General features: G+C 31.4%; 1 protein-coding gene across 1 annotated transcript in view; it reads right to left on the bottom strand.

Moving 5' to 3' along the window:
• The window catches only part of l(2)k05819 (transmembrane protein 94-like protein l(2)k05819), a 91327-nt gene that overhangs the window by 34558 nt on the left and 40455 nt on the right, over nucleotides 1–16314 (bottom strand). Inside the window, 4 exon segments of the mRNA XM_076482013.1 lie at nucleotides 2083–2166; nucleotides 4196–4382; nucleotides 5820–5990; nucleotides 7673–7775. Coding sequence (XP_076338128.1) covers nucleotides 2083–2166; nucleotides 4196–4382; nucleotides 5820–5990; nucleotides 7673–7775 — 545 coding nt within the window.

Raw genomic sequence — 16314 nt, 5'->3', positions numbered from 1 at the left:
GAAGATTCTTCCTTACAAAAGAACTGACTATTTCTGCTCAAGTCCATTCCATTTTGACCTTAGTTTGCATTATAAGAATGTTTTTCAACATGTTCATTAAATCTTGGAAACTCTGATCACTTAGAACAAGTAACAACAAATGTTAGATTAACATGTGAATAAAAAAAACAGTAAATCATAACTTCCAAACATTCTCCCAATGTATACTGATTAGTTTAGGTAAATTACTTTGTATAAGGCAATGTACTTTTACCAAAGATTTGATCCAAACAGGAAGATGGACTCATTTTTGAATGATGATATCTCTGTTTGATGTGAAGTAATAAGTACAAAAGTAACATTGTTCAAAATCTCTAAAGCTAACTTACTACTAAGAGACAATTTCTAGTGCTTTTTGTCATTTATCAGATAGCATGATGGTCAAAACAGCCCCTAATTTCAGATTATGGTTTTATAGCTTAAATTAAGAAAACATAACAAAAGTATTCAAAAATCATTATTAAACTGCACTGACTTAATCCTGAGCAAGAATAAAAAGGCATAACTTATGTAATCCATGGTGTTATATTTAGTCAGTTGGTATTTTCTTCACTGTTCAATGGTTTCTAACTGCAGCTGTTCTGATCTTACAAATATAAAACTTTTGAATTTATTTATATAAATTTAAATTTTATCTATTTTTGTTTGGCTGTAAATTTTAAAGAAAGTTCCTCATTTTACTTAAACCTGATTGGTTTGTTATAGTCATACAACTATGTATGACTTCAATGTGAGTTTACACTATGTTTTTATATTCTCCTACCCCATGTTATTAATTTACTTTTATAATAATTTCAGAACTTGTAACAATACAATTTCAAGATGTTTGTTGAAAAAAAATGAGATTTTATTTCTATGTATTAGATTGAGATTAAAAATCTTAGGTGAGAAAGGTACTGACAAAAACAAGTAAATGTTTATAAAAAATTATTGTGCATTTCTATCTCAATTTTAACAGAAACTAGGGACAGGAAATAAAAATACAAATATCAACCTTTATCAACTCACATATTGAAACTTTAAGCCAGTGTCTTCCTACATTTCTTGTCATAATTATAAACTATGATCACCAGATGGCTTGTTATATACTCAACTGATCCACACATTTTCTTTCCTTCTTGGTTATTTTTTTTATTTCTTTATATTAAGAAAGTTCCTTTCACACTTAAACTATTCAACAATACAGCAGTTGAACAAATGACTCATGACCCCATATTGTGTCTAGAAACTGGCACACAATCTAAGTTTTATTCTTGAATACGTTTTATTAGTGCAGTTACTTTTCAAGATCAAAATTAAACACTTAGTGGATGGAACTGTAAAGTGAGAAAAACTACCATTTAAACCTAAAGACACAAAACATACTTGTAATTATTAACAACTGCTGCTTATTAAAGAACAGGGTTAGTATACAAACGTAGAATAATCTTTGAGAAAGTATTAATATTATAAACTAAACAAACTGCACCAATCAGCAAGAGTTTATCACTAATTTAATTACACTCATTCCCATCTGTTACAAAAGATCTAAATATAAAAGCACTTAATCTTCAAATACTGATTGTATTAAACTTTTATGCATAATAATGTATTTATAATTTGATTGAAAATCTTAATAAAACTGTGTAGCCACTAACAGTATAACTACAAATCAAAATAAAATAACTAGATGAGAAACAAAACCTAATTTAACAATTGACAATAATTTTTGTAACAAGCTGGTCAGAAACAGTTATGTCTAAACTAATACACAAAAATTCAAACATAAAATGACTATAATACATTGAATGATCATTTGAAAGCCTTACTATTAACAGTATTATCAGTCAAAATCCTAGTATCTCATGAGGTTTGGGTCATTTAATAAAAAGTGTTCATGAAGTCAAGTACTTGCTTTTTTTGTAAACATGTTACTTTTTATTTATATAGTAATAACTGTTCATCTTTTAAATCCTATCTTTTTGTTTTTGTTATAAATTATTGTCTCTTTAATTTCATTACATAACAGAAATTATTTAGATAACAAATCAAATGGTTTCTTACCCGACTTCGAAGCTCATTTTCTTTAGAAAAATGGACAAACCTTATGCAAGCTTTGTCTAACTGTTCAATAAGTTGTACAAAATCCTAAAAACAGATAATGATTTATACTAATTACAATACTTCTTTCCATAGAGTAAAATTCTATTAATCAACAGGGCCCAGACTGTGTTTTAAAGCTATCGGTTCTTTTAATTCATTAAAATTTATGTTAAAAATGTGTATCATTTATGAAAAATGATATAAATCCTAAATTAATTGATTTGTTTTTGTAGTGCAAACTTGCACAATGGGTTACCTGTGATGTATGTATACTGCAGGAATCACAGCATAACGAGTCCTAAGCTTCAAACTAATCCATCAAGGAACAAATTCTAGCTTAAAACATTCCAAGTTCTAAGCAGAAATGTCTTAAACTACAACACATCCCATGCTGTATAAGACACAAAGAAACGTTATTTAGTTGTTTAGTCCCTCATCTAATGCTAAATTAAAATTGTCAATCAGTCCTAAGGACAAAATACACAATTTTTTGTTTCTTAAGAGAAATGTTTGTATACTTTACAAACAATATGTCTGTATTTTGTACTCATGAGTTATAAAGTTAATGCAAATTAGTTTTGTTATTTTTATATTCTGAACAACATGCTAAATAAAGAAATTACTGACATTTTGAAACATTACAGTTAATAACAGTGACACCTGTTTGTGTAAAGTGATATTAATTTTACTTGTAATCAAAAATAAAATCAAACAATTTTTACTGGAAGAAAATTATGGCTAATCTGTTAATCTAAATATGGCCAATATTATAAAATGCTAACCTGAACAAACTTGTACACAACCAAGAGCAGGCTCTTTGTAGTTTCAACTTCGATTTGATGAGAGTTCTTACTGTAACTCATATACCTTAGCAAAATAATGTTTTATAGTTGCAAGGCCTACAAGGATATTCTTTAATATTTTTTAATATGTTGCTTTGCTTGTATCTCATGTAGAGGTTGAACCAATCACGTAATTGATCTGTGAATTAACTATGAAATACCTGCTGCCCACTGAAATAATGTATGTTTCTATCTACAAATCAACTTAAAAAGAACACTAATTTCTCAATAAAATATAATCTCACAAGTAATAAGGCCAATACATTCATAAATAAAGTACAAGTATAATTAACTCAGCAGAATGAAGTGTAGTTTGGTTATACTTTCACAGAACATATTACCACATTCAAATTAACAAACTCTCATTTCTATATACGACACTGGTGGACTTCAATAGTGTACACAGCATGCTGTGTATAGAACAACAACATTTTAGTTAACTATAATGACTAGTGTGTGATGATAGTGTAGGTAAACAAATTTAATGTTTACAGGTTAGCTTTGTATCAAAGTAACATAACAGAAACATACTTCAGTATGTTTAAGAAATGTTAATCTTTAATGAAACCCTTCTATATTAAAGAAACTTGGTAAACACCTAAAGAGTGAAATTAGTGCTCTTCCTGCCACTTACATTTAACAGCTACAACCTTTTTGCACATTAAAAAACAGTTTACCAGATACAATTCACACAACATCTGTAGTTATCATGACAAGAGAGTTACATGAATAACAAAAATCATGATGGTTATAATGTCATTACAAAGGATATCTTACTGTGGATATACATGGTTTTAATGCCAATATTGACAGGATATGCTTGTTATTATACAGTTTTCAAGTTAATACTTACAGCACCAGCTTTGTTTAGAATGGTTACCATGCCAATACTTATAGAACAAGTTTGGTTCTCGCATGGTTATCATGCCAATACCTATAGGACAAGCTTGGTCCTGCATGGTTATCATGCCAATACCTACAGGACAAGCTTGGTCCTGCATGGTTATCATGCCAATACCTACAGGACAAGCTTGGTCCTGCATGGTTATCATGCCAATACCTTCTGGACAAGCTTGGTCCTGCATGGTTACCAAGCCAATACCTGCAGGACAAGTTTGGTCATGCATAGTTGCCATGTCAATACTTATAGGACAAGCTCGGTACTGGATGATTTTCATGTCAATACTTATAGGACAAGCTCGGTACTGGATGGTTTTCATGTCAATACTTACAGGACATGCTTGGTATTGCATGGTTACCATGCCAATAAAAACTTCATTGCTCAGCTGCTGAAGACAAGTTGTTGCATCACTTGAAGTTTGTTCTTCCTGATGACTCTTGAGGAACAGAGAGTCTGTGCTGAGGAAGTGATTGAGGAGTGGTTTACCAACTCCTTCCACAGACTGTATGTCCCAGATCCTGATCAACACAAGAGATTAAATGCAATAAAACTTTAAACCCCAAATGAGTATTTTTTTCAACACATTACTTAGCATCCACATTCAAACACATCAGTGGCATATTTTCAACAAACCCTTCTTCCAGTCTTTGAGACTGGGCCTGATGGTGGGGTAATTCATAACATCACAACTTACTAATATTAAAACATGAAGTACAGAAAGCATTTAGTAATAAACAGAACTTCCATAGTTTCAACAGCATTTTACTTTTGAAACGATACACTAAATTTCCATGTGTAACTCACATTCTATATAAAGTTGCACAATTTACTGTCTATAATTCTATAATAAGAACTGGTAGCAAAAGTACCTATGGAAGTAGGACTCAAACAAATCATTTGTCATATTTAGAGTGAAAAAAATGTAACATAAGAAAAGCTCAATAATTTATTCCTGTTTCTCTTCTTTTAATATTAGCAGCAAATACAATTTCCTATAACTGGATATAGTCTATGTGCAATGGATTTTGGTGCAGAACACCATGGTTTTGAACATCAGCATCTTCTCTTAGTTGTAATTTACTTAAAGATAAATATATATTTACACCCATAAACCGTGTAAGTTAGGCTTACAAAATACATACTTATGCATTCTATTACAACATAATATCAATATAATCTCTTTGACAAACATTGTATTTGATTTTACTAGAATTAAGTACAACTCTGAAACATTGCATTCTGATACAATACTGTAATTTTAACAGACATGCTAAGCAAAGGGCTTAAGCCTCTCTCCAGGTGTAGTAGTCTGAGTTGTTAAAAAGCGACTTACGATCAATTATCAGTCAGTTAACCTTTTAACTGAGTTAGTAGAACTCTTGCTTAGCATGTAAGAGATTCTTCAATAAAAATAGCAACCTAATCATCTTACATCTCACATAAGAATAGTTGAAATTTTGGTTTCATGACAAGGAACAAGTCCAAAATCTCTCATATATGTACAAAGCGAGTGCTTTACTAATTGTGCTAAGTGTTAACAGAACAGTAAGGCACTTTTAACATCTCAAACTTCCACAAAAGTTAACATAAAATTGAACAAAATAAAACTATTTGAGATAAATGACAAAAGTGGTTGATACAACCAGCAAAATCAGAATTTAAAAAATTTAATGTTCAACTGCAAAAAAAAAGTTTCATGTTAAACAAAGTAAAACAAAAATGCAAAACCAGAATGAAAAATATAATGTTATGATATGTGCATAAATTAAGTTTTTGTTTAAATTGGAAACATTTATTATTTTTTATACTTTAGAGCAATTAAGTACAAACAAAAAGTATTCCACTGAAAATAAATGTTATATGCACAAAACATTTTTGAGATGTGTCAGAACACTATTTATGAGAAATGAGAATGGATTTGGGTGAATGAAAACCCTAATATTGTTTAGTCTGACCTGATCGTGTTACGATTTTTCACAGACGGGAATAGATGACTACTATCTGGTGGAAGTTCAATGTACACTTCATCAAATTTGCTGCTTGTTAACTGACTGAGTGGACTGTAGGCAAAGGCCATACAGTAAGCAGTCAAGCTTGACCGCTGGTAAAAATCTAGAATACGTTTCCTAAGATAAAGAAAAAAAGAGAGAGGGATAAAAAAATCATAAGAATATTAAAGTTTACACATTTGGTATCTTATGTCTAATATTAAATTCCAGGTTAACATCATTAACCCATTCACTGCAGCTGGGAAATATACATTCCAGCTCCAGTGAAAAGATCAACCCTGCATTAGTCTTCCAGGGTCTTCATGGCCCCTGAATATTTTATAAACCTTGGCACCACCTGACAAAATCACATACGTGTTTGTTGTTCTTAGCAACTTCAGTATTCAGCTAGATTGTGTTGAATTGTAACACTTACTTTAGATGGTTGAAAGAAATAAAATGTAATATACAGTCTTCATTTATCGATCACAAGTTGTAATATACAGTCTTCATTTATCGATTACAAGTTGTAATATACAGTCTTCATTTATCGATCACAAGTTGTAATATACAGTCTTCATTTATTGATTACAAGTTATAATATACAATCTTCATTTATTGATTAATAGAGAAAAATATTTTGAGTCTTAGCATTTTTTTTGTTTCCAAGTTAACAGTTTTTTTTTAATATTTTGAAATTAACATTTTATGAGAGGGTCAACTTGGATCCATGAAGGGTAACTATAGAAAATGTATACAGAAGTCCAACACACAGTAACTTTTCTGCATAAAGCCTGCATTTACTTTAAGATTATTTTTTAAAGTTTTATTATTCTGAAAAAAACAATTAGTGGCTGGATATCAAAAGACTTACCACATATATATCACAAAACTCAGATACAAGTCAAATTATCATACAATACCACACTAACTTGCAATAAAAAGTATGATTAAATGAACTGGTTGACATTTAAAAATGAATTAATCACTTCATGTCTATACTATGTGTCTACACAAAAAAGTGAAATTTATCACTGCCATAATCCAATATCTCTACTTATGAAATGTATTTATTCTAACCAATTATTTTCACTTTAAAAAAAAAAAGTAGAATGAATTCATTACACAAGTGACCAAACCTTAACATTATGTCATAAGAAACATAGAAAGATAATTTGCAATATACAAATATCCTTTCTGAAAATCATAAGAAAATAAGTTTAAGAAAAAACAACAACAAACCAGACAGTGTTTTCTTAAAAAGGCTTTAAATCAAAAAATTCACTGTAAATACTGAAGATTAATATTAAATATACTTCCTTAATGCCTAAGTAACCCCAAACAGACTGGGAATTAACTTTAATAATAGATAGACAATTGCTTCAGATGACATGTAATGTGACTTATATTTCATTTACAATTTTTAATATTTAAAAACACGGTTTTTCGTTAAGGAAATTTAATAATTTCTTAAAGTCAAACTAAGTGACACTAAATTTTATTAGTAACAAAGGTGTACAAAAACTAGTTTAACGTTTGAGTGACTTGAATTCCTGAAGATGTATATTGTATGTTTTACAATTTCTTTGGTATGTTTTCCTAGTTTCCAAAAAATAACTGACAATTTTCAAAATGGAGTGGCAAAAGGAAGACTGAGATGTCCACCAAATTCATAAAAAATCTAAGAAAATGGACAATCTACCTTGGTTATGTCAAAAACCAATGAAAGTTTTCGAATAGCAAGAGGTATGGAATTTGTAAAATTTTCATTACAGACAAACATTCAGACACAAATTATCTTATAGTACAGACAGAAATACCTGTCTGATTCCATAAGAATGCAAAGATCTCTACCGTCCCAGTATTCAGAACAGGCATCTAGTAGAAGATCAGCCGTTCCCTGTGAAAACAGCTGGTACGAACCTATACACACAAAAAACAAAATATAGCTCAAATATTCATTCATTCTTTGTAACCTTTCAAGAATTGTGCTTGGTAACTCTAACTTTTATTACAGCAAAATCTCATTTTGAGACACCATCATGTTTTGTCTAGTATTGTGTTTATGTATTAATAGTAACTGTTAAATAGCTCAATATTATAAACTTTAAAAATACATTTGTTAAAATGGTAGCTGAAAAAAAAGACAAAATATATGTACTTAAATATTGAATTAATGTTACACTAAAACATAAAGGCATTTTTTATAGAAATTAGATAAAATATAGCATGGCATTATTAATATTTATTTGAACATTTCTCTTTATAATTTCATTCTATATAGTTTTAACCTGCCTCATTTTTCATATAGTTCTAGCACCCATGTTTGAGAACATTAAAAAACCAAAACATTTGTAAGTAATCAAAAGCAACTTACGTATCACATAAAACTTTATAAAAACTCTCAAAATCAACAACAAAAAAGTACTACACTATTTTATTTTCAAAAGAAAAAGCCAAATGTGTGAATTCTGACTGGACAAACATAACCACTAATCATTTTTTTTTGTTGTTCCATATTTTTCATGCACAAGATGATTTAAAACTGTTTAATATTCCAGTGTGAAATTCAACATTTTTAAAAATAAGTAATACTTAACTTAGGTAATACCTCTACTATTAGAAACTTAGCCAATTGTACTGTTTTCCAACTGCATTACACATATACCAAAATCCTCAGATACATTACAAGGAGTTCATAAAAAACTTCACTATATGAAAGCAACATATTTCCAGAATTATTTGAAATATATAGTTAATAATGGGAGATTATAACTACCTACATTAAGGAATTTTAAACCTGTTCTTTGAGACTGATGGTGTTCTTTAAGACGTGCATATTTTTATAGGCAGAGTTTAAATGCTATGCGTGTTCAAAGTATCAAATGCCATCTCTGCAATGAAGAATTAATATGAGAAGGATGGTATAACACCCAGTATGGTGTCACCATAATATAATCCAAACAGATGACTAATTTTTTTTAAAAGTTGGTCTTAAAAGTTCTACCAAGATTCATTCTTCAAGATCTATTGAATTAACCTTAATTCACCAGTTTCTATAGTGATGCCCCTATTAAACATTCTAGGCTCAATACTAAAACATGATGAGCTACCTCATACTGCAGGTCTTAAAAACAGTGGCCATGACAAAATTTCCAAAACTTTACAATCTAAAGTATTACACAATTACTAAACCAAGTTAGAGAATTTTTTCAAGCAAAACCTAGTTAGTGTATATAAAGTATGCTTCAAATTTTACAGAGACTTTTAAGGGTGAGAAGAAACCAAAGAAAGATAACAACATTACCCACCCCACCTTACGGGTGCAGGTATGGTTAATGTTTCATGATATTGAAATATCAGGACAAAAACTGAATGTTTTTTACCCTGGAAAATTATATTAGTTTAAATAAGAGTAACATAAGTTTGATGGTACTGTTGGATTTTATATTGTTAAAAACAATTTTATACAGTTAATTTTATTACTAATTCCTGCATACAATGTTTGTTTTCTTACAAAATCAGTGTAATGTAAAAAGACTATGTCTGAGATGAAGTCTAAAATCACATGTTTATTAACAGAGTAAATATAATAGGCTTTAACTGTTTCTTATCAATATTTACCATAAACACAATGCATAGTTTACACACGTAAGAAAACAGTGGTATGAGCTATGGTAAACCCTCCTACAATATGGGTTCATTCAATACAGATATGCTTCCACATACAAAAATAAATGCAATTATCTGAATATGGAAAATTCAATTATGTTAAGTTCACACAACATGCAAACATAGATTGTTATAACTATCTTAACATGGGCTCAGTCAGTATGACCAGCAATGTCTCCTTTTTGTATTTACTTAAGTCTTTATAGATTTAATACTTCTAATTTTCAATACAGTGTGTATATTTTCATAAAATTTGGTAGTCTTTCAGTTAACATTACAAGTCTTTCATGTACAAAAAAATTATATTTTTAGCAAAGTATTTTAATGAACTAAAATAAAAATTTGTGCATGAATATACTGAGTATTTATTTTGAAAAGCCCATGCACAAAGCAATTTTCATGTTTTAATTAAAAATACTTTTCCTCATTTCAAAATCTCAAATTTCCTTTCTGTAATCTCTAAAACCTCCTTACTACATTTCAAATGTTTTATTTCAGTAAAATTTTTATGTTATTTTTTCTTCTCTATATGGGACAGGTCAATTTGACTAACCTGATAATTATAAAAAAAATTAAATTATCCTTTTTTTTTCTAGAATGACTTCCAATTGTAACATCAAACTACATTTGACAGAACCAAGTAGACCCATCCTCACAGTGAAAACTGTGTCCAAATCCTAACACAAGGCAAATGAACTGATGTAGAGAAGTAGTAAATCTAAGAAATGGTTTTAGATGTTCTAGTACCAAACAGAAAGATCTGTGAAAGAAAGCCAATCATTACTGATTCCATGAAATCCAAGCGAGCTAACTTAACTTCTGAGTCCATACCATCAACTTTTGCACCTGCTTCACTGGAGTTTGAGGCTTAATCTTCAGATGTTCCATAAGCCTTAAACTAACCTCTCAGTCTCCAAATCTGTTATCATCATCACTGCAAGTCTTCCTTTTTCAGACAAAAGGTCTTTGTCATTCTTAGATGAGTGTTACAATAAAACATAGTGCTGTATTACTTCATTTAACATATTTTCATTTACAGGAACACGATATCACTTGTGAATGTTATGTTTATGACTTTATATTTTTAGTTCATATACAACACCAATACCTTATAGGTAAGACTCTCCATTTACATGTTACAAAAATGCACATATAAACACTTATCAGAGACTCAATACACTGTGTTCCTACATCCCTATTAATCCTATGATGTATTGAGTTCCTCTAACACAGATTTTCCTAACACGGCTTGCTCAAAGAATATATCCCCCAAGGCCCATCACATTTCTTAACATAAATATGAAGTCAAAGCTATCATATGATTAACCATCTGTCACTGAGTATACCAGTTTTAGGGAACTCCACCCCTTTTAAATAACCATCAATATAAGCAACTAAAATAAACAAACTATACTTCTCATAATGGAAGACTATGAGGATAGAATATCAATGTTTAACGTTTTCACACTAACACTTTTTTCCTATCAGTTCACATCTAGGGTTATTGAAGAAAGATGGGATTCCCCCAAACCAGTATTACTGGGTCACAAAAGGTGAACTGAGCAATAGAGTTTGCTCATATTTAGTTTCAGGGACTTAAATAGCTTGTCTGATGAATAATATTTAAGAATTAGTTAGTAGCATCAATGTCACATGTTCTTTAAATCACATATAAGTTAATTAGTCAGTAGGATAAATGTTACATGTTCTTTATATAGGATCAATATTACATGCTCTTTAAAGGTGAATTTTCAACAAATTTAATAATTGCCTTAGAAACTGTACTTTGGTGAGGTATAATTCCTGTGTAGTTGCCATATTTTTAAACACTTTAGTTTTTGAACAAAAAATGAAACAAAATATGCGGATCCTCGAACTCAAGTTCCTCTCGGTCGTTCGGCTGTTTCCGTGACGTTTTACCACTATGATGTAATAGTTGCCAAACACGCTTCATTGCACGCCGACCATTTTGTTCCTTTCAGTGCTGGTGTTTTATGTAAATCTCTCGGTGCTTTTTTCCGATTACATACTTTGTGAGACTATATTTTGTCTTGATATTGCTACTTTGTGTTTGTTTTATGATAACATTGTCTGCATTGCTTATGTTTGTAAAAACGATTCGGCATCAGGCAAAAGCTTCTTTTCGTTTCCGTGCAAGGAGAAGGAACCGGCAAGGTGGTGACAGTGGGTGTGAATGGTCAATAGGAAGAACTGGACACCTTCACACCATGCAAAGCTTTGTCAAGATCACTTTGAATGCTCACGTTTTATGTCGGATCCCACTGTTTTGGATTCCGTGGGTTTCAAGCCAGGCAGGTTGAGACTGAAAAACCCATCGACAGTAGACAGGATCATCCCCACCATCTTTCCTCGTGTGGAGCTGAGGACTGATCTCAGCCTGCTGCGTATATGTTCCACCCCTCTGAAGTTATATCTTGCCATCACAAAAAGAACAAACTTAAAGGTATGTGTGCAGTATAAAGCAATAAACAATATACTAGTATAATATAATAACTTAAAAAGTACAAGTTTTTGAAGAATGTAACTAGACATACACATTTCACATTCATGAGTGTGTTTTACAGTTGTGGCACCTGAAAGTCAGTGAAACCTTGATTTCCTAGTCTAGACAGTGGATAAATCTATCCGAAATAGAGTATATTCCAAGTTTAAAAGCTGGTAGATCATTCTATAGATGTTTTTGTATCATTTTTAAATATGGAAAAGTTTGAAGAATTCCATTTTTCAAATTTAACATGTCATGATAAATTGAAATAAGACATGTTGAAGTAATCAAGTACATGTTATGTATTTTAAAAAAAAATGTAGACTTGTAAAAAATCAAATATAAACTCCATAACATATTTCCATAACTCATCATAATAAAATTAATCTTAACACAGTACTTTAACATTGCCATATTAAATGTAAATCTCATAAACCTCATAAAGCATGTTGTTTTAATATATAATCTTATATCTTCAGCTTTTAGAGGAAAGTGCTGCTGATGACACAGTGCCTTCTTCTGTAGAGGAAGTTGTGATTCAGCCCATTTCTGATGATGACTGCCAAGACTCTAGAGATGACTTTATTCAGAGTGTGTCTGTTCAGACTCTTGTAAGTAGATCATGATTGTTAGATTAAATATTCATAAGTTGCAATAATTGATGTATAATTTCATTTACATTAATTTGAATCTAACTGTGAAAGAATGTTATTATTCTAATACATAAATAAAAACCTATTGTTTTAGCCTATCCAAAGTATTCCAAGAGGGACACAGACTGGCTGGTATTCCATTTCCAGAGATGTACAGGTATTCCCATCTAGCTTGAAGACTGTAGCTACCCAGACAGAAAATCTACAACAGATTTTGCTTGTGGTACTGGTAAGTTAGTTTGAATATGAAATTTTCATTCATTATTTAACAATATTCAATAGTCAGATTAGTTTTGTTAATATTATTTTTTATTTATTATAAACTGTTGCTGGTAAACAGTACATTGTTCACATACATGTAATTCTTTCATTGATTTTTGCAGAATCGTCACCTGCTGCTAAGAAGTTCTCTGTATCACAAGTGACAGATGCTGATGATGTTCATATGAGTGATGATGAAGGTGCTGATCCTGACTAGAACATGTCAGATCTGTGTCAAAAGTAACTGTTCTAGGTTTGTTCAGAGTAGGTTCGAATTGATATGGCACTACTCGACACTGTTCAGAACACAAAGTCAAAACAGACTCCACCTCTGTTTCTCCGTATGCACTGGCCATGTTTATTTACATTCAATGTGCTAGCGTTGGCAGTTTGTTTGACAACTATTATGTCACAGTACTTTTCCTTGCGGCAAACATAAAAACTAAAACGTTCAGATTGCCGCTCAGAAAGGGCTCTTTCTGCACCAAGTTCTATGTTTCATTTATTAGCACATATTTTTTATAAAAAATGTGAACCTGCAAAATTAATCAGTATGAGTAGTTCTTTGGACTGCAAAGTTTTCTTTTTTCTGTAAAATTTACCTTTAAGTCATATACAAGTTAATTAGTCTGAAGGATCAATGTTATATGTTCTTTTAATCATATATAAGTAATTAGTCAGTACAATCAATGTTACATGTTCTTTAAATCATATACAAGTTAATTAGTTAAAAGGATCAATGTAACATGTTCTTTAGATCATATACAGGTTCATTAGTTAGTAGTATCAATATTACATTTTTTAAATCACATACAACTTAATTAGTTAGAAGGATCAATGTTACATGTTCTTTGAATCATATACAAGTTAATTAGTCTGAAGGATCAATGTCACATGTTCTTTAAATCATGTACAAGATAATTAGTTAGAAGGATCAATGTTACATGTTCTTTAAATCATATACAAGTTAATTAGTCTGAAGGATCAATGTTACATGTTCTTTAAATCATGTACAAGATAATTAGTTAGAAGGATCAATGTTACATGTTCTTTAAATCATATACAAGTTAATTAGTCTGAAGGATCAATGTTACATGTTCTGTAAATCATGTACAAGATAATTAGTTAGAAGGATCAATGTTACAGGTTCTTTAAATCATATACAAGTTCATCAGTTATTAGTAACAATATTACATGTTCTTTAAATCATATACATGTTAATTAGTTAGTAGTACCAATGTTAAATGTTCTTTAATATTTGGTTGGTTAATTAAGTGTTTTATGGCACAAAGCAGCTAGGCTACCTACACAAAACATCTGGTAAAAATTTAAAATTAAAGTAAATTTAGTAAAATTCATAAAAGGAAATTAAGATAAAACAAAACAGTGTTTAAAAAAACAACAACATAAATAGCATTAAACAAATGTTTACACCTAATCTACAGCAGTAAGAGAAAAACTACAGTAATACAAGTTGTAAAGGACTTTCTGTAGCATAATTGTAATTATCATAACTTGCCAAGAAGACTAATAGGTAAGCACAAAAACCATCATCACTCACCTGAAGTTGACCTTTCCAGTCCTGGTTTCGAGTTATTTAACATTATGGCCATTTTCTAGTTTCAAATCGAACTAAATGGACTTTGATTCTTAAAAGGGAATCACATTAAAAAAAGTCTAATGTATAAATTAAAAAAAATTAAGTGGCATTAAAAAGATTAATGGCTTTTAAAAAACTAAAAACATCACCAAGGTGGACAGTGTCACCATCACCAATAACACTGTCTAATGTTATGGACAAATCTTGGGACAGAACATGTTTAAAATAGTGGCGTCGTAACGACAGCAAGAAAGTAAAATGTAGCTTATTGTGACCTGAGTGTTACACACACTACACACTGGTGCATCAGTTCCAGATAAAAGAAAATGATGAGTTGAAAAACTGTGACCAATGCATAGTCTAGTTAGAACAACTTCCTCTTTCCGATATTTTGGAAGCAAGACAGCTAAAGTGCAATATAGGGTTTTATTTGGAAGAGCTTGTTTTTGCATTGCTCACCCCAACTTGACTGCTAGCTGGCATGGAGCCAAGCCTTGAATACAGGACTACAGTCCATGTATGGAAAAAGCACAGTGGACATAGTGCCAGAGCAGATAGAAATAGCTGTGGTGTCAGTGAGCTCGTTCCCCGCAAATACCAACATGGACCAGTATCCAGAAAAACTGGATAGAAGTAGATGTTAAAGAGAAATGGGCCAGTTGGATTTGAACATCTGTGAGAACAGGGTGTGAACTAACATAAAGCAATTCAAGGGCCAGTAGAGAACTAAGTGTGTCAGTATAAATAGTGCAGTTTGAGTACTGCTTAGCTTCTATGTGATCCAGGGCAAGAAAAATGGCATATAACTCAGCTCTGAACAAAGAAACTGTAGAGGGGATTCTGCATGCAACCACTGAACCACAACAAACCATGACAGAGCCCACACAGTCACCTGATTTCAAACCACCTGTATAAATAGTAATGGAAGGATGGTTTGAAAGATGTTTAGCAAATAGCAGACAGTATTTCCAATTGGGAGTGTCTGCTCTTCTCAGATGACTTAAAGATAGGCCACATTTGGGGACTGTAAGAAGCCATGATGGGATGTGTTAACCAGTGGACACAGCAATGTTATCCAAGGACAGTCCCAATTCATCCAACTATGCCTGGGTATGAAGGCCAAAAAAGAGAAATGGCAGATCATTTGTTCTGAAAAAAGTATGGCCCACCAAGGAAGGAAAACACAACTCCAGGTAGGATGCTTTGGTAAGGAATGAAGTTTTAAAGCATATAGTAAAGACAGTTGCAAATGGCAGAGGTGCAAAGAAGGTTCATGAGACTATGTATAAGTTCTGAACTGGGGATGTGCAGAAAGCCCCAGTGCAGAGTCAAAGTTCTTGATGATGAATGGGGTCCAGTATCTTTAAGGACAATGGTCTGGCAGAGCTACAGACCAGTGATCCATAGCTGAATTTTGATCGAATAAAAGTATGATATATCTTTTGCATGGAACAATAGAACTGTAGTTTGAAGGAATCTTGGGATCCTTCCTAGGCTTAGAGAAATGTAGGACAATAGTGTGGTGCCAGGCATCAGGAAGAACATTCTTCTGCTACATCCAGTTAAAAATAATAATAAGAATAGTAAAAGAAGCAGGAGATAGATGGTGCAGCATTTTATAGTGTACATCATCTGGTCCAACTGATGTACTGTCAGACCAATGAAGGGCCATTTCGAGTTCCACCAGTGTAAAGGGACAATTATAGTCATAGAGACAATCAGCTCAAAAGGAAAGAGGTGATTGCTCTGCCCGAGTCTTCATGGCTAAGA

The sequence above is a fragment of the Tachypleus tridentatus genome, chromosome 13 (assembly GCF_004210375.1).
Source record: "Tachypleus tridentatus isolate NWPU-2018 chromosome 13, ASM421037v1, whole genome shotgun sequence".
NCBI classification, from domain to species: Eukaryota; Metazoa; Arthropoda; class Merostomata; order Xiphosura; family Limulidae; genus Tachypleus; species Tachypleus tridentatus.
The sequence above is the reverse complement of the archived record's forward strand: the minus strand, read 5'-3'. Positions and strand labels throughout refer to the sequence as shown.